The 23,237-nt window shown below is 34.1% G+C and overlaps 1 protein-coding gene across 1 annotated transcript; it reads left to right on the top strand.

The window, feature by feature from the left end:
• Nucleotides 1-1,097: 1,097 nt before the first annotated feature.
• LOC127857237 (uncharacterized) lies at nucleotides 1,098-18,757 on the top strand. The gene is made up of 5 exons (XM_052393654.1): nucleotides 1,098-1,360; nucleotides 3,543-3,659; nucleotides 5,674-5,748; nucleotides 18,396-18,524; nucleotides 18,735-18,757. Exons 1-5 carry the CDS (start codon nucleotides 1,321-1,323, stop codon nucleotides 18,755-18,757), a joined length of 384 nt encoding a protein of 127 aa, XP_052249614.1. The 5' UTR covers nucleotides 1,098-1,320.
• The last annotated feature ends 4,480 nt before the right edge of the window (nucleotides 18,758-23,237 follow it).

Here is a 23,237-nt window from a genome sequence, read left to right as displayed (position 1 = left end):
GATATTATCTTGATGCATTAACACTTTTCATATTAATGGTAAAACATTGACTGTTATCAAAGTAATTAATTCGGCAATTTATTCGTTGACAGGTAAATGCATACACTTGATGTCTAATTATCCGGGGAAAGCAGTAAGGCGTTTAAAGCAAGGTTAATTTACAAAAACGGACTACATTAATTTTATTTATAAGGATTCTGTGGTAATGTAAAATACAATATTATATTATGGACTTCAAACAATCCTACATTTCTTGACAGTTTCAGTTTACAGTAAGATATTTAAACCAGATTTTAGACTCTAAGCAACCTGTGCAACCCCGACATGCATATTACATTGGTAACTTTTGCAAATTTTACCATGTTAGGCAAAGGAATTATATAAATTTACAAAATACAACAACGACGTACGAGCCCGTCTAAACTGTAACAAAATGTTTTAGTTTTTTTCAACAAAATGCATGCTTTTTTTAATTTGAAAACTTTCAATATTTGCTCATTTGCCTGGCAAATGACAATTAATGCGGCTTATGTAAGTGTCGGGTTAGAACATCTGCCCAGTGTACACATTTAAAACAGGCTATTAATTTACGTATTTTGTTTTTATCAAAAATTTTGATATTATGCTTGGTATTTCTGTCTGTTCTTTAGAAGACAGCTAAAGGCGAAAAAAAAAACAAGAACGCGAATAAACCGTGCCCATTGTGTTAAATTAACACTTTCCAGTATTTAAGACATTAATATATTTTTGTCGCAAAATCATAATAACAATTGACTCATCCTTATACCTAATGATCAATAGTAATTTTAATAAAGACATGTGTACAATAAGTTTTGATTGTGTAAGACCATCCACGGAAAAAATGTTTGCACTGAATATTTGGAAAAAACATTATTCTTTTGTTTGAAAGTGTGATTCAATTTGCATTAACAAAAGTACAAACACTACGTGACAAAAGTAAGATTCTTTCAAATGATTTACAGTAAGACGAAATAAAAGTCTGAATTATGTCATTACACTTTATTTATTATATAAGCAATTTCCATTGTGTTTCTTGTCCGATATTATCGTATTTAACAAATTCATATTTCAGAAGAAATACCGTTACAAACAATTGCGCTAGACGAAGAAAAGCCAAAAGTCTTGGCATTAAAGTCTACTATATCCTCTGAAGATAAGTTGGATTACTTTGTCGAAGGTATTTCGTTTTAAGTTTATTTAAAAAAAATCGATTACCCTAACATTACTTATATAATATACACATGAACATATTTCATAGGTGTCCCGGATACTGACACTGACACACAGATCGCGAGCGGCATGTCTGTGCCAACCTCAGCTGAACCTAGAGAAGCGCAAAGTAAGCCAACATTTGGATTAGTAATCAACTCAAAAGAATTAAAACCATGTCCTTATTTGCATCTACACCGAACTCTTTCCACGAGTATTTAAGTTAACCTTTTACTTATCTATTATTTTGCCAAACGCTTATTTAAATATTCGCTTCATGCATTTTCTGGAGAACATGATGGAGCAATGACAGATATTTTTGCAACCTTTTATCTTTTTTTCTTGAAATTTGAATAAAACAACCACACTCTAATCCATTTATTTCATTAAACGTTTAGAATGTTCTTTTTAAGTTTTTAAAAACTTATTGAATTTGCACGAGTGGAATCCGTTATGAAAATCATGTCTCTGGTAACACACTATTTATATTTGTGTTCATGAAATCTAGCATTTAGACCGTCATTTTTAAATGGAGAACCATATGTTCGTGATTTTAAGGAAATATACGAAAATCTTATCATTCGGCGTTTTCCGGTCCTTAACGTAGATAAATACAGATAAGCAAATTGCACTTGAAAATGAATTAAAAGTTACATTCACAGTTAAGTCGACATTGTTGAATAAATGATACACTAGATAAATTTAATAATGGGTCTTGAAAAATATACTTTGATTGTGCTTCTTGTATGATTATGTTTATTTATTCAGTCGGGATTTAATGTAATGGCATAGAGTTAACATCAATGGCGTTTTTTTTTAATTTATTCAATGCGATAGGATCGTTAGAACATTATTGTTTTGAAAGGTAACAAATATAAAAAAATTGAACAATTTATAAATATTGTTTAACATGTGATTTTATGGATTGATTTTGCAATATGTCGTTTTTATTTAATGCTTTCCGGTGGTTTATAGAGAAATATCAGTGAATTAAAACTGATAATTTCACTGTTTCAAACAGTGAAAATTATCAGTGAGAATTATCGATAATTTTCATTGTTTACTGTGAAATGACGTCATTTTTTTGACGAAATGACGTCATTATCCCAGCAAAATTCGTTAGTTAAACTCTTGAACAATGTATATAAACTGTGAAAAATGCATTAAATAAAAAGAAAATTTGTTGGATTCGGTGGATTATCGACTTTAATTCACTCGTGATCATAGAAAACATATATTTTCACTCGTGGCTGCGCCACTCGTGAAAATATTATTTTCTATGATCACTCGTGAATTAAAATCGATAATCCACCGGATCCAACAAATATCCTCTATGAAATCAAAACTTTGTGAAAGAATAATATTATAAACAAACAGTTTAATAAAAGAGGTAGAAAAGACTTACCTCCAGGCCCATATTGTAACCTCCAATTAAAGGTATATAGTTCACTTATAGGGCGATTCATGCTTGCGCTGGTTATACGTCTTAAAAAGAAAACGATGCAACACATTATTTAGCCCCGACATGCACAAACAATCATAATACGTTAGTAACTTTGCAAATTTTACCATGTTAGACAAGAGAGTTAAATTAATTTACAAAATACAAGTATTAACACTACTACGACGTAAGTGTCCGTCTAAACTGCAACACAATATTGTAGGTGTTTTCAACATATTTATCATTATTTAAAAATTTGAACACTATCAATATTTGATAATTTCCCTGGCAAATGAAAATTAATGCAGTTTATGTAAGTGTCGGGTAAGAACAGCTGCCCAGTATACAGGCTAATTATTTACGTTTTTTATCAATCATTTTGATAAAACGAAACACGTAAATAAATATGCGCGGTATGTCTGTCTTTTTCTGGAAGACAGCGCTGAAGTCGGAAAAAACAAGAACGCAAAATAAACCATTTTCATTGTGCTAAATTATCACTGTTTATGCAAATATTTCAGACATTGACATATGTGTGCCACAGAATCATAAAAACAATTGACTCATCCTTAGAATAAATAATCAATAGTTATTTGAGTAAAGATATGTGCAAAATGAGTTTCGATTGTGTAAGAAAAAAATGATTGCACTGAATGTTTTAGAGAAATTATTATTTTGTTTAGAAGTGTGATTCAATTTTCATTAAACAAAAGTACAAACACTAAGTATCAAAATGGGGTGATTCTTTCAAATGATTTACAGTAAGACGAAATGAAAGTCTGAATCAACTTATTTAACTTAATCAATGATATAAACAATTTCCATTTTGTTTGTTGGCCGATATTTTTGTTTAAACAAATTCACATTTCAGAAGAGATACCGTTGCAAACAATTGAGCTGGACAAGGAAAATCCAAAAATCTTGACCTTACATTCTACCATATCCTCTGCAGAACAGTTGAAAATTGTGACTGATTATTTTGACAACGGTATGTCGTTTTAATGGTAATTGTTAAAGACCGATTACCCTAACCTAACTACAAAATATGCTATAATGTACACGATGAACGTACTTTATATGTTTCCCGGGTACTGACACAGAGACAAAGATCGCGAGCATCATGTCTGAGCCAAATCCACATAGACCTAGAGAAGCGCAAAGTAAGCCAACACTTAGATAAGTAATCAAATCAAATGAATTAAAGACCATGTCCTAATTTGCTCTAACGCCGAACTCTTTTCACGAATATTTAAGTTTACTATTTTGTTTATCGATTTCTTGCCAAACTCTTACTTAAATATTCGTTACATGCATTTTATGGAGAACATGTGGGAGCAATGTCAGATTATTTTGCAACCGTTTATCTTTTTTTCAGCAACCCGAAATTTGAATAAAACAACCAGAATTTAATCCATTCATTTAAATAAACGTTTAGGACTTCCTTTTTAGGTTTTACAGTATAGAGTTATTTTTATCATTAATCAATGTAACTAATAGGAAAATCAGTAAAAAATTCATGCATCGTGTTCAGAAATGGCTACATAAACAATATTTAAAACTGTAATTGAATTTGCACGAATGGAATCCGTTATGAACATCATGTCCCTAGTGATTCACTATTTATATTTTTTGTTCATTAAACTTGGAAGTTAGACCGTCATTTTTTTAAACTTAAGTCGTCGTGTGGACCCATCCCTCTGTCAGGTTTGTTAAGTTTCCGACCTGAGGTTTAAGATCTCCATTATGGCGATAAGTTTCCAACCTGCGGTTACATATATCCAGTATATCAGAATATATTATCTACTGTTATTTTATATTGATAAAGGGATTGAAATACATCAAACTGTTATTGACTGTACGAATTTGCATTTGCAGCAATATTATTGAAGTAGGTTTATAAATTTGAGCACCAGATAATATGTTTCCTCATGAATGAAATTGTAAAGAACATATTTTTGAACGGGATTAATGCAGATCTTTTTCTTTTCGAGAATTCCTATTTTTCTGTTGGCTTTGCTTAGAAAATGCAGCAAACATTAAAACGCTGTTCTCGCTTTTCGATGCTTCTGATTTAAAATAGACACACCAAAGTTTGTAGCCGTTTATTCCGCAACTTTTAGTACATTCATTTTCTGGCATGCTGCGGTCTTATTTTAAGTTGTTTACTGGTTAATTTATGTCGTCTTATTAAAACCTGTAATAAAAGTACATCAATTCGACCACTCGACTGACGATAAGTACTGCTTCAAACTAAGACTAGTAAAAAGTGTACGTAAGACATGTGTAAAAGCTTTGTCCTGCATAAATCATAAAATATATATTTACCGATCGGAATTTGTGTGCATGCAAACACTGAACACATTGCAAATTCAACAGTCAATTTATTACTTTTACCCGTTTTATATTGTTTTTTGTTTAGTGGATTTAATTTTGTTTTTATGTTTTAGATATTATGGCATTTTGGATGACACCAAACTGTAAACTTTTAAAAGATTAGAATGAAGTAAAACGCCACGAGTAAGGCTCAATATAAAACATTTCGTTTGCTTAAGTAGTATGATTGTCCGACTCTGTGCATTCAATTCCATCAACTAAAAATCATTTATCATGTAGAATTGTTTTTTGGATTATGAGTAAAGAATGAGTTTAGTTTAGTATACATAACAGAGCACAGTTTAAATAAATGATCCGTTAGATGCAACTACATTATGTTCTTGATTTATTTCAGTGTAATATTATGTTATATTATAATCGTTAAATGTTGGCGCCATGTATACGCGGTAAATAATTCAACATTATCAATCAAATCGTATATTAATGGTTATTGTTAATATTGGGAAACATTTAATTGATCTGACAACCAAGACTACATTTAAAGAAATGTAGTTAATCAACGTGTAAAACACGGAGCTTAACGATAACTCAATCGCATAATATACTAATATAATTATATTATACAGGTATTGAAAATCGGTTAGTTTAAACTGTTTATTTCTTGGCAGCTGCTGACATATTGGAGAACGCAACTGCAACATGTTTAGCCGAGACAACCAAAGTTACAACCCACGACACTCAAGGTTTGTATGTTTCCCTATTGTATTGAAACGTATTCATGTTATACAGAATAATTAGCGACTGTTCCGCAAGGTTGCGAATAATAGCGATTGCGTGTTAAACCGTTTAAAACCGTTTTTAAGCGGTTTTTTTTGCGATTGATTGCGATTGTTTGGGCTTATTTCATTGCGCGTGCATAGCGATGAAAACCGATGAAAAGGCGGGGCTTATGTGCACTATATTAAGATATGTCCTATTTATAGATTTACAGCACGCCGTATACGCATGCGAAAAAGAAAACCCGCGTTTTTTAATCAAATGCGCGGTAGACAGATTATTTTTTTGGAAACGTATAAGTCTGTGTTGTTGTTTGTAATTTATAGTGTAGGTTATCCCTACGTTCAAGGTTGGGTACTGTATTCCGGAAATTCAGTCATTGCGAAAAATTCGGCGACAACATGCCGCATCGGACTCCAAAACATATTGAAACAACAATTAGAAGGTTAAAGAGTGCTGGGTGCAACTCGGTTGCTATTGCTTAACACTTGAGACTGCATCATTATTATGTTATAACTGACCGAGGTGTACGAAATATTCTTTTAAAATGTAATGGGAATAACGGTTACCAGATGTTTCCACCCCAAACCATTTTCTCACGGTGGACGTTTCCATCGAAAACCGTTTTCTCCCAAGACGTTTCCTGACCAAAATAATATTCATGTGGACGTTTCCATCCCAAATTGATATTGGATTAAGTAAAGATAATTCGGTATCTTTTTGTTAACGTTTATCTTTTTCTCATGAATATCTGTATACTATATCTGTATACTAGAAAAAGCTAACTAGTTTACTTAAAAATGATTATAATGTGAATATATGTGCAGAATTATGGGACAAGAAGAAAATTACAGATTTGCTAAATAAAATAATATTTAGATGTTAAAATTGTGCCGTACACACAGAGATCAACAAAGATTGAAATACCAGCAACAGTTGTTATGGGCAGTGCTTATCAGTGATTCTATTTTAGCATATTGGCTAACCTGTAAACCTCTCCTATTAGATCTATGCACATTTGTTTTATATTGAAAAAGTGATTGCCAGAATTATATCAGAAAAGAAAATGTAAACAACACAGTTGTTCAACATACATGTTGTAAATATTTACAAAGACATACACTATATACACTAAACTGTAATTCAATCAGTTAGGTGTAAAAGTGTCAATTGGCTGTCAATCAACAGTTTGTACACTGTTATACAATATACCAATTTCAGCCACAGGTGTGGTTTCAGCAAATATTAAGATTCAGAAATGATGTATATTTTCGAACAACACAAGACTGACTACCTCTAACTATTCCTGCTGCCCTACCACTATCAACAACACCAGACTGACTACTACCAACTATTCCTTCTGCACTACCTCTATCAACAACACCCGACTGACTACCACCAACTATTCCTGCTGCCCTACCACTATCAACACCAGACTGACCGCCACCAACTTATCCTGCTGCTCTGCCACTATCAACACCAGACTGACTTCCACCAACTATTCCTGCTGACCAACCACTATCAACACCAGACTGACTGCCACCAACTATTCCTGCTGCCCAACCACTATCAACACCAGACTTACTACCACCAACTTTTCCTGCTGCCTACCACTATCAACACCAAACTGACCACCACCAACTATTTCTGCTGCCCTACAACTATAAACAATACCAGACTGATTATCACCAACTATTTCTGCTGTCCTACCACTATCAACACCAGACTGATTATCACCAACTATTCCTGCTGTCCTACCACTATCAACACCAGACGGACTACCACCAACTATTCCTGCAGCCCTCCCACTATCAACGACATGTGACCGACCTCTACAAACTATTTCTACATTCCGATCACTGTTGTGAAAATCAGACTGATCACCACCGACTAGTCCTACATCCTGCTCACTAAGAGCAGGAGAGCACTGACCTTCCACTGAAACACTTGCATAACTATCCGCACCAACAAAACCAACATCCAAACTACCTTCCACTGAAACACTTGCATAACTATCCGCACCAACAAAACCAACATCCAAACTACCTTCCACTGAAAGACTTAAATAACTATCCGCACCAACAAAACAACATCCAAACTATTACAATCTAATTCAAACGTACCATCCGATGCTTGAACATCGTCCGTACCCTGACTGTCGTACACATGAACACAGACGTCAGATTCCCCCAACTCATTTTGGTTAAGAACTTTACTGACAGATTTACATAAACTTAAAATCAATTGTTCTTGCTTGTCAATCTTCTTTGAAAAGACATCCAGTTTCTTTTTTGTCGTATTTACACAAAAAAGTTTGCTATTTGTTCACATGTCACAAGGTCATTGCTAGCTCCGTCATGGTGCTTTTGTGCTCCTTAGGTTTTGAAGAATGTCCCGGTACACATCCCGCTGGTCACTGTTGAGGTGTTCAACATAGTTTGGAACTCTTATTGGCACTGCTCCAGGGCCATCGTGCAGGCTTGACTGGAGCAAAACATTTAAGTGTCTCCCGTTGGATCCCTTGAACAACAAGATGTGTGTTTGCCAGAAACACAATGCCTCCTACTGCGACGCTTTGAAGCAATGTATTTGTCACGGGTGGAAGTAACGTACCTTGGATAGTATTTTTTTAGGAGCCCAATATATTCAAATAAATATATAAAATCATGTTTAATGAGGAAAAAAATGACAAAGAGCCATGAAAAAAAAAACACCCTCTGATAATGGAATCATAACAAGGTCATTAACTAGACTTTATTATAGACCTGTCTTCGCGGGCCGCAAAAATGTCAAAAATAGCTTTAATCCAAAGCATCCCTTAATCCTCCTATAGGCAATTGAACAACCTTTCCAAAAAAGTTAACTTCAAAAATATCTGTCCAGCCGTTAACTCACAGTCAGTCGAAAACCGAGAAATATTTCGAGTCCGTTTGTCAACCCGAATAAATCTTCTACAGACTTTCAAACAATATTTTTGACTTTTCTGCCCTTATTCGATAGCTCGCGTCCTATTCATTTAAAACAACGAGGCGTGTCACATAATGCATGCATATGCAACCACTTACCCCTAAAAACTTATTCCAAATGTTATTTATTTTCTTTGCAACAACTGTTTTAACTCTTAATTTGATTAACTTGAAAACGAAAGTAGCCATCGCTGTTGAACCCGGCTTGCCGGTGAATTACACTGACAGAGCCAGGCACATAAATATCCAATCAACAACAACAACTATCATTCTGATTGTTTTGGAATTAGTTTTTAGGGGTAAGTTGTTGCATATGCATGCATTATGTGACACGCCTCGTTGTTTTAAATGAATAGGACGCGAGCTATCGAATAAGGGGAGAAAAGTCAAAAATATTGTTTGAAAGTCTGTTGAAGATTTATTCGGGTTGACAAACGGACTCGAAATATTGCTCGGTTTTCGACTGACTGTGAGTTAACGGCTGGACAGATATTTTTTAAATTAACTTTTTTGGAAAGGTTGTTCAATTACCCATAAGATGAACAAGGGATGCTTTGGATTAAATCTATTTTTGACATTTTTGCGGCCCGCGAAGACAGGTCTATAATAAAGTCTAGTTAATGACCTTGTTATGATTCCAATATCAAAGGGTGGGGATTTTTTTCATGGCTCTTTGTCAATTCTTTTCTCATTAAACATGATTTAATATATTTATTTGAATATATTGGGCTCCTAAAAAAAATACTATCCAAGGTACGTTACTTCCACCTGTGGTATTTGTCATTTGACCTTGAAGGATGACCTTGACCTTTCACCACTCAAAATGTGAATTCCATAAAAGGGTTATAATGACTGCAATTGAATCATCTGAATTGAAACTTCTTCTACTTACAACTATTGTTAATGTTGGTTTCAGTGTAGTTGCTGCTTGCGCTGCTGATGAAGTTTTAGGTATAGAAGCTGCCTTTGGAGCTGACGTCCCTTTTTTCGTTTGTCCCTTTTATGCAGTCGATTAAAACACATGACAAATGATCAATTTCAGTCAATATTTTATATTGGTGCATGTCATTCCGATGCTTGTTATCAAACCACTCGGGCTACGCATTCGTGGATTCTTACTGCGCATCGGAACTCCATACCCTTGGTTATTCCCGCAATAACCAACGCTTACACGTCGATTATTTCTTATTTAATTGAAATGTCAGTGTCTTTGTTATACCAAACACACTAATCGGTCCGTTATGTGTAAACCTCCACGTTGAAATCAGTTGCTTCGGAGACTGATGATAAAAACCTCGATGTTATCCTCGTGGAAAATGTGCATTTTAAGCATAATTCATTTACTTTTACGCGTCATTAAATTAAAAAACACACAAGTTTTTTCTTTATCGTTATCGTCTTTAAGTTAATTACTAATTGAAACAATTACTGTAACGTAGTCTAATAAAACAAAATATGAATCGCGTATTAGGCGGACATATAATACGATTTTACGTTGCTATAGGCACCTGTCACTTACATCAATTTAACAAGATGTCAGGCTATACAGATATTAAATTGTGACTCTCGGCAAAAATGGCAAATAACGATCGCATTAACGATGGAGATCAAACATTTAATTTGGATTAACGAAATGCCTGTGATAATCAACGATGCATAAACCGTTTTAGATACCAACAACATATTTATTAGTAATCTACTCAGGGGATGTTTGTCACGGAAACGAATGTTTGCAAATTGTTAGCGTTAAGTTAACTCGCTAAATTAAAACACCTTACAGGATTATCGTTAAAAATGTAATAAGACAAACATGGTTTATCTTATATGTTAGTGGATCTGTGTATCAGATTCATATGCATATATTGCTATATCATGTTTGTCGTGCTGTACAGTGTACTGAAACAACATGGAACTTAAATGAATATTGCAATGTAAATACATTAATATTAATTACAGAAAATTAAATACATCAATTGCCATTAAATGTGCTTGTTTATATGTAAATGTTTTTCGCACAACAGCCTCTGATTAAATGTTTCTACCAAAACCAGGTATTTAAGGAACGATTTTGCCCCTTTTTTGCATAAATTGCGCGTTAAAATGCCCTTTTTGAAAGTAATGCGCCATGCCCCTTTGCCTTTCTGGGAAAAACACTACTCGGAGGGCATTACATAATTCAATGTGTAACGGGCGGTTGGATGGACGAAATGACATAACGACGGACAAACAGCTCCACGGGTGAATCTAAAAGCCACACACTTTGCCTCTGACCTTGAAATGAAATACATGTTTATCAATTCATATAGATGCAATTTGAAAATATCCAAAATTGTCATTAAATCTATAGCCTAGTGAGCAAGTAATTTATTATTTTTCAAACGGTACCGCTTTTAAAACCGAAAGTAGGATTTCTATACGTATACGTCCATTTCGACAAATGCGATTTTTATTAAGTTTTAAAGTGCAAAAGACCTTATAACCACCAGATATATTCTAATTGACAGAGATAAAATATGTTTCTTAGTTATACTTAAATTAACTATGCCAAATAAGGTATGTGGCTTTAATCATTCATCAATTCCAAGTTTCAGTTGTTATCTTTAAGATTGAAAAATGTGACCTTTGACCTTGAACTTCGACCTTGAAGGATGACCTTGACCTTTCACCACTCAAAATGTGCAGCTCCATGAGATACACATGCATGCCAAATATCAAGTTGTTATCTTCAATGTTGCAAAAGTTATGACCAATGTTAAAGTTTTCGGATGGACGGACAAACTGACTGACTAACGGACAGTTCAAAAACTATATGCCACCCTTCGGGAGCATACAAATACTACTTTAGGTGAGGAACTAAATTGCCAGCAATAAAGGACACAACCTAAGAAATAAGATGATGATACTAGTCATAACAGCTCACTCAAAGCACATTGAAACAAGGTGATCAAAACAACAACTTAAATTGAGGAGAAATCGCTATTATCCTTAAGGTAGCTACGTTGTTTACTGCCATTCATCTGCGAGTGTGGGCCTTACATTTACTGCTTTTATTTCAAAACATAATTGATAAGGTTACCTGCTGTTCAAGATATCCATTTGTTGCACCTTTTTCTCGCTTTCGATCAACGAGCTGGCTCCTTGCTGATGAAGACCAGGTACGCTCCCAAGCATCCAGGGTATCTTTTGACACATCTTTTGACTCTAATAACAAAATAAAATTGTACCACATGTTTAATCATTGATATTTATTATTAAAAGCGTTATGTATAGTTTGTTTGAACTTTGAAAAAGAGTCACACTAAGATTATTCCTGTGAAGTTTCATTAAATTCTTCCCAGCGGTTCAGGAAGAAAAGTAGTTTGAAGTAAAACGTTAAAGCAAGCACGGACGATGGACGACGGACAACACGGTATCATGAAAGCTCCCTATGAGCACTTTGTGCAGAGGGGAGCTAATAACCACAATGTGACAGTACATTGCACAAACCAGACATTCAAAGTATCATTTCCTTACGATCAGAGATTCAAAAATAAAAACAAAATGATTCTATAATATTATATAACACCTGAGATTCATTAGAGAACAGACTATTGACTTAAAACAAATTGTTCCCAGTGGCAACTGGTGCAAAATATATGGACAAAAATATATGTATAAATGTGAAAATAATATTATATGTTTAATAAAATAAAATCATGAGCTCTGTGAAAAAACAACAACACCCTAACACTTGTATCCACGGTGCAAATACTATCAAATAACACCTTTCTACAATATTATTTTTCATTTTTATTCTTTGACATGGCAAACTGGGAATCGGCAATGTGGAACTCGGCAATCTGGTATTCATCCATTTGAATAAGGCATATTCCAATTTTTACATCACAATATAGCTGTGCATTCCAATCTGCTGCACTGGGAGCACCCTACTGTGCATTCCAATCTGCTGCACTGGGAGCACCCTACTGTGCATTCCAATCTGCTGCACTGGGAGTACTCTACTGTGCATTCCAATCTGCTGCACTTGGAGCACCCTACTGTGCATTCCAATCTGCTGCACTGGGAGCACCCTACTGTGCATTCCAATCTGCTGCACTGGGAGCACCCTACTGTGCATTCCAATCTGCTGCACTGGGAGCATCCTACTGTGCATTCCAATCTGCTGCACTGGGAGCACCCTACTGTGCATTCAAATCTGCTGCACTGGGAGCACCCTACTGTGCATTCCAATCTGCTGCACTGGGTGCACCCTACTGTGCATTCCAATCTGCTGCACTGGGAGCACCCTACTGTGCATTCCAATCTGCTGCACTTGGAGCTACCTACTGAGCATTCCAATCTGCTGCACTGGGAGCACCCTACTGTGCACTCCAATCTGCTGCACTTGGAGCACCCTACTGTGCATTCCAATCTGCTGCACTGGGAGCACCCTACTGTGCATTCCAATCTGCTGCACTGGGAGCACCCTTCTGTGCATTCCAATCAGCAGCACCGGGAGCACCATACTGTGCATTCCAATCTGTTGCACTGGGAGCACCCTACTGTGCATTCCAATCTGCTGCACCGGGAGCACCATGCTGTGCATTCCAATCTGCTGCACTGGGAGCACCCTACTGTGCATTCCAATCTGCTGCACTGGGAGCACCCTACTGTGCATCCAATCTGCTGCACTGGGAGCACCCTACTGTGCATTCCAATCTGCTGCACTGGGAGCACCCTACTGTGCATTCCAATATGCTGCACTGGGAGCACCCTACTGTGCATTCCACTCTACTGCACTGGGAGCACCCTACTGTGCATTCCAATCTGCTGCACTGGGAGCACCCTACTGTGCATTCCAATCTGCTGCACTGGGTGCACCCTACTGTGCATTCCAATCTGCTGCACTTGGAGCACCCTACTGTGCATTCCAATCTGCTGCACTGGGAGCACCCTACTGTGCATTCCAATCTGCTGCACTGGGAGCACCCTACTGTGCATTCCAATCTGCTGCACTCGGAGCACCATACTGTGCTAACAGCTGGGAATGTATAGCCTCTGGGCATTTGTTGTCAATTATAAAAGATGGCAAAAACCCCAGAAAAAAAACCTGTTATAAATGCATTCTATAAGAGCTTCTTAAGATTTGTAAAGCTAAATAAAACATACAGTACTGAGATCATCATCCATGAACTCATGTGTAAAGCCTATAACTAAAAAAAAATGTGAATAACATTCAGGGCTTTTTTCAGTTGATTTAAGCAATTATTCGACCATGTTCTTAATAGTAACAAAGACCTATAGAATACATTTTATGTATTTTATAGATCATTGGTGGTAAAAGACAAATTTTTTCCTCGATCAGTAAACATTGGATTGTTTTATTTTTAAAAGTTTAGAAGCATCAGTTCAAAAGAAATATATTTTTTTCTGTGCAGAAAACACACACCATTTAACAGATTGGTTTTCAATCATCTCATTCTATTTTACAACAATGAACCCAAAAAATAATTGTTTTTCACAATTAATAATTTGATTTTCAAATATCATATATTTTCTCAATTATGGGTGAATTTACATTTTTTCTAAATATATCAATTTATTTACACAATGTGCTTTGTTAGCTAATATGATAAATGAACAACTGCATATGGATGAAATAACTGACAAAAAATATACAAATTGAAGTCAAAATCTTAATACTGTGTCCTATTTGGATGCGCACCTATTCCTTCAGAATCCACTCACTTGAAAGATGTTCCTACCTTGACACAACCATGATCAGAAGTGTGCATGCAGAACTTTATATACATCTCATCCATTAAATAAGTATTTTTCTGTGGAATGCCCACAACCCGTCAACTTTATAATATATTAAAATAAGTTATGTTTCTGATGCTAAACACACAATGTTTTAAATAAGAAATCATTTGAAAACTTTAGGTTTGAAAGTTATTGTGTGTTTTCTGCTCATTTTAAAAAAGAACAAACAAGAGCTGAGGAGGGGCTCACATTTTCAAATCCTAAATGTGATCACTGTATTGCCCATACTCCATTTTTGTCAAGCTAAATATCTGTCTGTAATAAATGGAAATACATTGTAGTAAAATAATTTAGACATCACAAATGTTAAATTAAAGGGGCATACCGTATTTCCCTTTATAAAGTCCAAATTGTATTAACATAAAACCACTAGGAGCAAATAAACTTGATTGATACAATTGCTAAGAAACGCCAAAAAAGTATTCTCAACATGGTCCCAGTCACCTGAACAATACTAAGATGTTCAACATGTTATAATAATTTAAAATAATTGAACACTTTTCTGCATACAAATAAGCCCAAGCCTCTAATAAGTAGGAAATTACATAAACACAAGGAAAAGGTTGGCATTTTATTAGTTGTTAACCTCAATATCATAGATAAGCAATTTTTCACCTGAGTTTCGTGTAATTTGAAGCAATTTCAATAACGTTAATAATATCCCAACCTATATAAGTTTTTAAGTTCTTTTATTAATACATGTTTATCTATTATAATACAGCGTAAAAGCATATTATGAGAATTAATAATACCGTATAAATCATGAAAACACACATGTAATGCATTACTCAATTCATAGAATAGAAGAGTTTCACCTGTACGAACATTCTATGCAAATTTTGTACAGAGTCTGTATAAAATCTGCCCAGAACCCCCAGAGTCAAGACAGAATTCATTTATTATGTACAAAAGAGGACACATACGCAGAATCTGCCTCGAAATCTGTACAGATTATTGAAGCAGAATTACAATGAATCAGAATTTCATCTGTATATATTATTATTCCAAACAGAATTTTTATGCTGTTTATTTTTAAAAGACAGATTTTTAGCACTCTGCATTTTAGCAAGACAGAATTTTGGTACTTTAATGGTCCAAAATGAGGCAGAATATTGGACATAGAAAACAATTGAAAACACAATTTCAAAATGGGACTTATATAATTCAAACAAGATGTGTTTGTGAAACACTAGGTCCCGCCACCACCATATATTTGATCGTGACCTTTGACCTTGAAGGTTGACCTTGACCTTGACCTTTCACCACCCAAAATTTGCAGCTCTATCAGATACACATGCATGCCAAATATCAAGTTGCTATCTTCAATATTGCAAAATTTGGCCAACAGCACCTGTATACAAACAGCTCAATCACAAAAGCAAATCAAGTATTCCCAGAAAATTATAACGTAATGAACATGACGATTTCACGATGACATCGTATAATATATAGTATGTGTTCACCTTTCAAAAGTTTGTTTTGTCCTTTAAATGGACCGTCAACCACAAACGACGAAAAAAGAAAAGTTCTACTTGAAAAAGTTGTTGAGTTTTCATATTTTCAATATTTTCGGTAAGAAAATTTTACTGAGTACAGGTACCAGGTTACTCCTAGTTAACTATAAATAACACAAGTAGATTGATCATCATCGTCACGTGGTTCACCCAGGAATGCAAAGTGTGCATGCGTAGTGAATTGTATATATTTTATATATAAAATTATCAATCTACTTGCGTTATTTACTGTGTGTATATCGTTATGTCAACTATTTTCGCGATGTACTTTCGATTTCACATCGCTAAATTTTATTACCGAATATACTGAAAATATAAACTTTTTTCAAGTAATGTAATATACCAGTCATGATATTTTAATCGATATAAACTAATAATTGTAAAAAAATACGGTATTTTAGAACTTTTCTTTTTTCGTCGTTTGTGGTTGACGGTCACTTCAACATACCATTACAGTATTGTTAAGTGTATCAAACATAAGACACAACACAAGACACTTGCACTAACTGTTAGTCTTTTCGATTTTCGAACGATAATCTGTATGAATAGAGTTAAGTCTATTTAACAAAACCAGAGTCGTTTCCTGCCACACATTCAAGTTTCAATCGTGTAAGGTGTATGTGTTTATTGTATCTTAAACGTCGTCTTCAGTGTTGTTGCATGCACGAGATTTATTTATCCATACAAATATAATGATGACTTATGATGTGACAATGATGCATGACTTTCATTCGATTGTTAGATGTTCTTGCTTTACACCATTGTCGGCCATCTTTGAATAATGCAATATGTGTGCATTGCAACGTAAATTTGTCTTTGTCCGACTACATTTGCGAACCAAAACAGGGAATATGTAATTCGGCGACGTCGCGGACGCCCGTCGTTTTGCTTATGCGAATTTCTGTGTTTCCGGTATCAATATGACAGGGGCGAACAATAAGTATAAGGGGAAGCGATGATATTCGGCGCGCCTCAGAGAAGACACAGATCTGTTTTATTTAAAATATAGACTACAAATAATTCAATTAAAAAAGATCTATTATGAAGTTAAAGTGATGTACAACGTTGGCATACGATTTCCACAACCAATGCATGTATTGAGCGACAAATTTGTAATCATATGACCAAGAATTTAAAATCTCAAAGTGCACTGACACTTTTGACGGACTAGCAAAACTCTCCAGTTGTATGTTTATTTTTTTGTGAATCGCACACACGTTAAAAGTTTAAAAATATACTTTGTTATTTTCCTGACCAACCAATTGAAAACATACAACGATAAATATATGTTGCTTTTTCAAACGATTTGTCTAAACGTCTGCAATATACGTAACACCTCTTCAAAAGTGAATACTTTTCAAACGTATGCCGTACCGATAAGGTCAAAAAAGATTTACACACCTTAGCTATAAATATACTACAGCATGCTTATATCTGACCATCATGCAATTGCGCATGTTAGCGTATACTTATAGATATTGGAACAACTTTAATTTTTTTTTTAACATGAGCCCATTTTTTACTTTTCTATTTAATTAAGTATTTTACAAGTCTTATAAGCATACGCTAAATTAAATGAATATAAAACAAACGATCTGTAATAATGATGATCCGTGAGTTTAATCATTCAATAAATAAAATAAACTTTACAAGTCAAACAACAATAAGATCAATTCAAACACCGGTACCCACAGGTATTCATTCCAATACGCTCAAATGTTACCTGTAGTTGTGTGTGTTATTTTTTTCCAGCAAGCATTTAATACATGAAGGTTTGAACAAAAATGTGTATTGGGACACATTTATGCTTTTCCATAAGTAACCGTTTAAAATGTATGTGTTCATTGTATTTCGAACGTTATATTTTCTTTTAATCTACTCATTACGCCATACAAACAAAATAAACTATACTCTGTGTACATTATTGGTGAGTCATTGAATATTATGTTATATTCGCTGTTCGTTTCTATGTTTGTAAACCGATACACAGTTTTAGCACACCTGAGCACACCGTTATCATGGTACGCTATTGTGATCACCTTTTGCGGTCTTTCGGCTTCATTTAACAAATCTATGGACCTAATGTGTTGCCAAATATTTATGAACTAATCGGAACCTTTTGTCCCATGTTCCAAATACTAGGCCAAGAGAATATTATTTCACGGTTATACCCCGATAGTAACAAATGACCAACATGTATTACCTGGATAAATCATATGAAGGATTTTAATACCAACATCAAATTCTAATGGTTATTAAAATATCACGAAAATGTAGAAAAAAAAGATTATTCATATTAACACATTTTTCATCTCAGTGTCATCGTTTCAGGACCCCGAATCGAAAAAATTGGTCCATTATACAACGACAATACGAAACATATACACGCTAATGTACTTCTTGTGATGAAAAACACATATACGGACGAACAGTGGAAATTATTTAAAAAGGCGTATAAAGGTAAGTTGTAAATTTAACGCTAAATCAAGCTTGTCTTCACTTTAATTTGACCCTGAAAACCCGCAAATATGGCATTGATCTGATATTAAAAAAGGATGACATTGTTGGAGCTTTATTGTAGTATTAATCGGAAATATATTATGTGGTAATGTTGTGTAGGTCACGATAGTTAAACAAATATGTTTAAATTGGCGGTTCTCTTTTATTCAGGCGTCAACGAGCTTTGTACATGAATCAGCTAAGGGTAACCTTATGTGGTCCGTCTATATCCGTCGTCGTTTGTCTTACATCATGCGTTTTCAAAATTGACCTAATTACCACTAAAAAGGCCACAGCTGTGGCTTAAACTTGATTTAAATTTCCCGGAATCATTATTTTTACAATATCTTGGCCGAATTCAAATCCGAGTCAAGTGCTATTAACGTCAAGGTTGCCCGGTTGAACCTTAGAAAAAACGACCCTGTTATCGATGCAGAAGAAACATTTCTGAATCAGTTTTATTGATCTTGGCAAGAGTGTTTATAACATTTATAATTTGGCAAAGTTCGGAAAAAAACACCATTAAAAATACTAGATCACCAGGTAAACCCGTGTTACGAGTAGAAAACAAGCCTATAACTCGATCTTGATTTATCTTTCTTAGAATGTCTAAACGAATGTTGGAATCGACACATATGTAATTAAAAACTACGTCACTAAGGAAAGTATAGATTAAACGTTGTTTACTCTTTCGACACGACAGTTTTTTCTCAATATTGATGGAATTTAGCCAGCATTTTCACAACATCTAGATCTAAAATTGATTATGTGAGACCAAATCTAGGTTTCCATGTAAAATTTTAGAGAAACATTGTAACCATTCTAGAATCAATCAAATAAAGTCAATCTTCATGAAACGTGTATTATCGTGACAAACAATACGTAAATATTAAAATTGGGTTATATGCGATCAAAAACTGTGTTATAAGTTCAAAACCTATGAACATGCTAGATGTGTTTCTGAAAAGCATGATACTTTTTCCCGTTCAATACATTTTGTTGTCCTCGTGAATAGGTGTGCGAGGGGCGAGGGAATCCCACATCACACCGTACAGAGTTTACAGACAATACATGCATATTTTATTACATTTCAAATGCATAAGCCTCTACATTACAATATAAACAACATTTGTTAGAGCAATACTTGACCAAAACAGAAAAAATTAAGTCCCATATCACAACTACTGGAAAAGGGGTAACAGTAACTCCCATTCTTTACTTTGACGCAGATCATCAAAATTAATTTCGTTGAGTACATGGCGATGCAAATCTAGTTACCATTTAGCTGCTTTTAGAGTGGGTTTAGTTTTACTCATTTTGCAATTATAAATAAACATTTTTATCAAAACACATGTTTAGATAAAGTATAAGGGTCCATTTGTATTTGCATGTCAAAGTACGAATGAAGGCATATTTTAAAAAATCGAAAAATGATAACATCCCGAAAATAATTCAGTTATTAACTGATTGACATGCTTACATTCCCAATATATATGTTCAATAGTTGTACACTCAGTTTGACAGAAAGCATGGTACTTAGTCATAATGTTTGAGACCTTGTCTAAACCATGTTTAAAACAAGTGTAAAGCACAAACACATAAAAAATATAAGTAGATAACTAGATCAGTCTTCCAAAACATGTTGTATAATTTGAAATCACATTAAGGAGCCTAAGGAGCATTTTGATCTATTTTTAATGTTTTCCTTTTTGTTGCAAATGGAACAACTTATAAGCATTAAGCTGTTATGTTTTTTTTAAGAGTCCATATATTTGCAAAACTTAAGAGTCCCTTCCTCGGTTTATTTTTTTAATTTTTCTAAGACCTTGAATTATTTTATTATATAGATACATCCGCCTTTTTAAGTTTTTCATTTGTGTATGTCATTAAATGAAATAAATGTCAATAAATGTGCGTGATATGCTTTAAGAAACAGATTGTATGCTGCCACAACCCATCATGCAAAACATCATAATCCATTGTTTAACCGAAAACGTATTTTAAATATATAGTTCACGTATTTTATTTGAAATAATAAATGAATATACAGTCCACTCTCGTTATCTCAACATCGGATATCTCGATATTCTCGATATGTCGAAGTAAGCTCAATGTCCCAACTTTTTTCCTTCTTTATCTATATAAATAAACATCGCATATCTCGATTTTCGTTATGTCGAATAAGTCGATATGTCGATATAAAATTTTGTCCCGAGTCCCGATTTTACATGTTTTTACTGTGGTTATCTCGAAGTGCGAATAACTGTTCCAGTGTCGGCAAAAGGTGATAAATTATGTCTTTGATACTTCACCGTCACGCTTCGCCCGACTGCTCCCGATACTGTGCGGTAGGAAATTGATCCTTTAATTGCATCAATGATCACACGTGTGTAATTTCGTTAGCCATTAACACATGAGTAAGGCCTGTCACTTTAACTGTCACTCTGGGGATATTGAGTAATAAGGATAATAAAGATAATTAAGACAAGACTCAAAATGGCTTTTCATTTTTATTTGATCCTTTACTAATAACCGATTGAACTTTGCATTTCAAACTACAAACTGTACATGTACAGTTCAGTATTCCGGAACGTAATATACGCATGTTGAGATGGAAAACCCTCGTCTTGATTGGACGTCAATTGCATCATAACTTTAAAAGGCAACATTACCGGATGTTTACTCGACAGTTTAGAAAAATTATAACCGCATGTGTTCATGCAATTCTGTAATTCTTAAAACGTCATTTTGAGCATTTTAATAGCAAAATAAATCGTGCCTCGTAAAAACGCGTATATATCAGGTAGAGAGTATTATGCCACACGTTGACGGCTTTAGTTAGACCACTAAGCAGGTATTTAGATGTGATAACAAGGTAAATGTTCGTCTCGTTTGTTCTTTGAAAACGCCTTATCGGATATCTCGAACTCTCGTTATCTCGATATTTTTTCTTGTCCCGCCGACTTCGAGATAACAAGATTGGACTGTATCATCGTGGATAAAACTTTTCAAGCCATGATATAAATGCTTAAGTCATTATTATCTTGAAAATCGATTCATCTCTATTTGAAAACTCATACATATTGTGTTTGTTTTGGTTTATTTTCTTTCTCGTCCATAGTATGATAAATGTTTATAAAATTATCACAGATGTCATCTTACATCATTATATGTAAATGAAACTTATTAATTACCCATTACAGAACAACACACGTTCATTGAAGACGCTTTTGAAACTAATTCAGAGTGTTTTGCAGTCTACGTACCAGGTTGGTATCTACAAAATAGTTGTCATTTTAGCTAGATCTGATATAGTTTTTACGATTTAAGTTTAAACTTATAGAACTGAATGCTTGCAAACATTAAACGTGACCTATAAAGTATTGCCTGTATGGCTTTAGTGAACTTAGCACGTAAAGTGTAGACAATTATGCTCATCAAATGTCGCTTACATTTTATGTTGAACAATTGTTTATGATTACCTAATAGACTAACGAAAGTTACAGTAATTTGTTTAAATGCCATATTAACATGGCTTTACTTAAATATTACTGAAAACATATCGATTAAAATTAATAGTTTTAAATTAGTAATATAAATTTTATTCTTAATTGTGGAGACCCTCGTAAACCTATAAACCTATAAAAATTAATGTTTAAGCCAGGAGCCCTGAATATCCAGGTTATGTTCATTTTCTTGACACAAAGAACGGATTGATCGGTTCAATTTGTGATGATAAAGTTTAGGATGTTTTGATTTGAACGATGCTGGTAGTACAGTAGCGTTACCGATTGTGTTCCGCGTTTAATCGGTAAAAATCGCAAAAATAAGCGTTTTTAACTGATTTAACCGCTTAAAACGGCCACCGGAAAAACTTTGCGAAACCGAAATTTCGCAAACTTAAGTACCCTTTTTCTTAAAGATTTGCTACTTTGAGACATAGTATGCGATAAAAGTCTTATCGTTGATTAATAATTGGTTATTTTCACTCAAAAAACGCGTTTTCGTCACTATGAAATTTATAAGCAATGTTGGGGTACCCATGGGATTTTTGCATTTTCCCATGGGATTTTCGATTTTCCCATGGGATTTTTTCTCCCATGGGATTTTTTTTCTCCCATAATTTGCAAATGGGAGAAAAATCCCATGGGATTTTGAACAATTTAAAAAACGTGTTTTATTTGCGTTTGCAAGTATTTTAACGTTATTTAAGGACTGTATATTGGTTTTATGCCAATTATATATATAAATATATAGTAATAAAAAAATCCCATTTTAAAATGGGAGAAAAAAATCCCATGGGATTTTTTTCTTATTTTGAGAGATTTATTCATGAAACTTTCAGAAACATCATATTTTATGAAATGATGAACAACTACGATATTTTAATGCGTTTAGTCGTGTTTAAAAAAAAAAAAACATGGGATTTTTTTTCCCATGTAAATCCCATGAGATTTTTTTCACCCATGGGATTTTTTTTCCAATGGGATTTTCCAGTTTCGTAAGCCGAATAAGTTTCTTAATGCGAAAAACAACAATAAAGGAAATAATAATTATAATTATGAATAATAAATTGAATAATATAAATAACATGAATATTTTTAAAATGAGTTACAATTAAAGGTTTATGCTAGTAGAACTTATCATTTCTTGTTCGAGCAGATGGTTGAGTCC

The sequence above is a fragment of the Dreissena polymorpha genome, chromosome 14, assembly GCF_020536995.1.
Source record: "Dreissena polymorpha isolate Duluth1 chromosome 14, UMN_Dpol_1.0, whole genome shotgun sequence".
Taxonomy (NCBI): Eukaryota; Metazoa; Mollusca; class Bivalvia; order Myida; family Dreissenidae; genus Dreissena; species Dreissena polymorpha.
The sequence above is the reverse complement of the archived record's forward strand: the minus strand, read 5'-3'. Positions and strand labels throughout refer to the sequence as shown.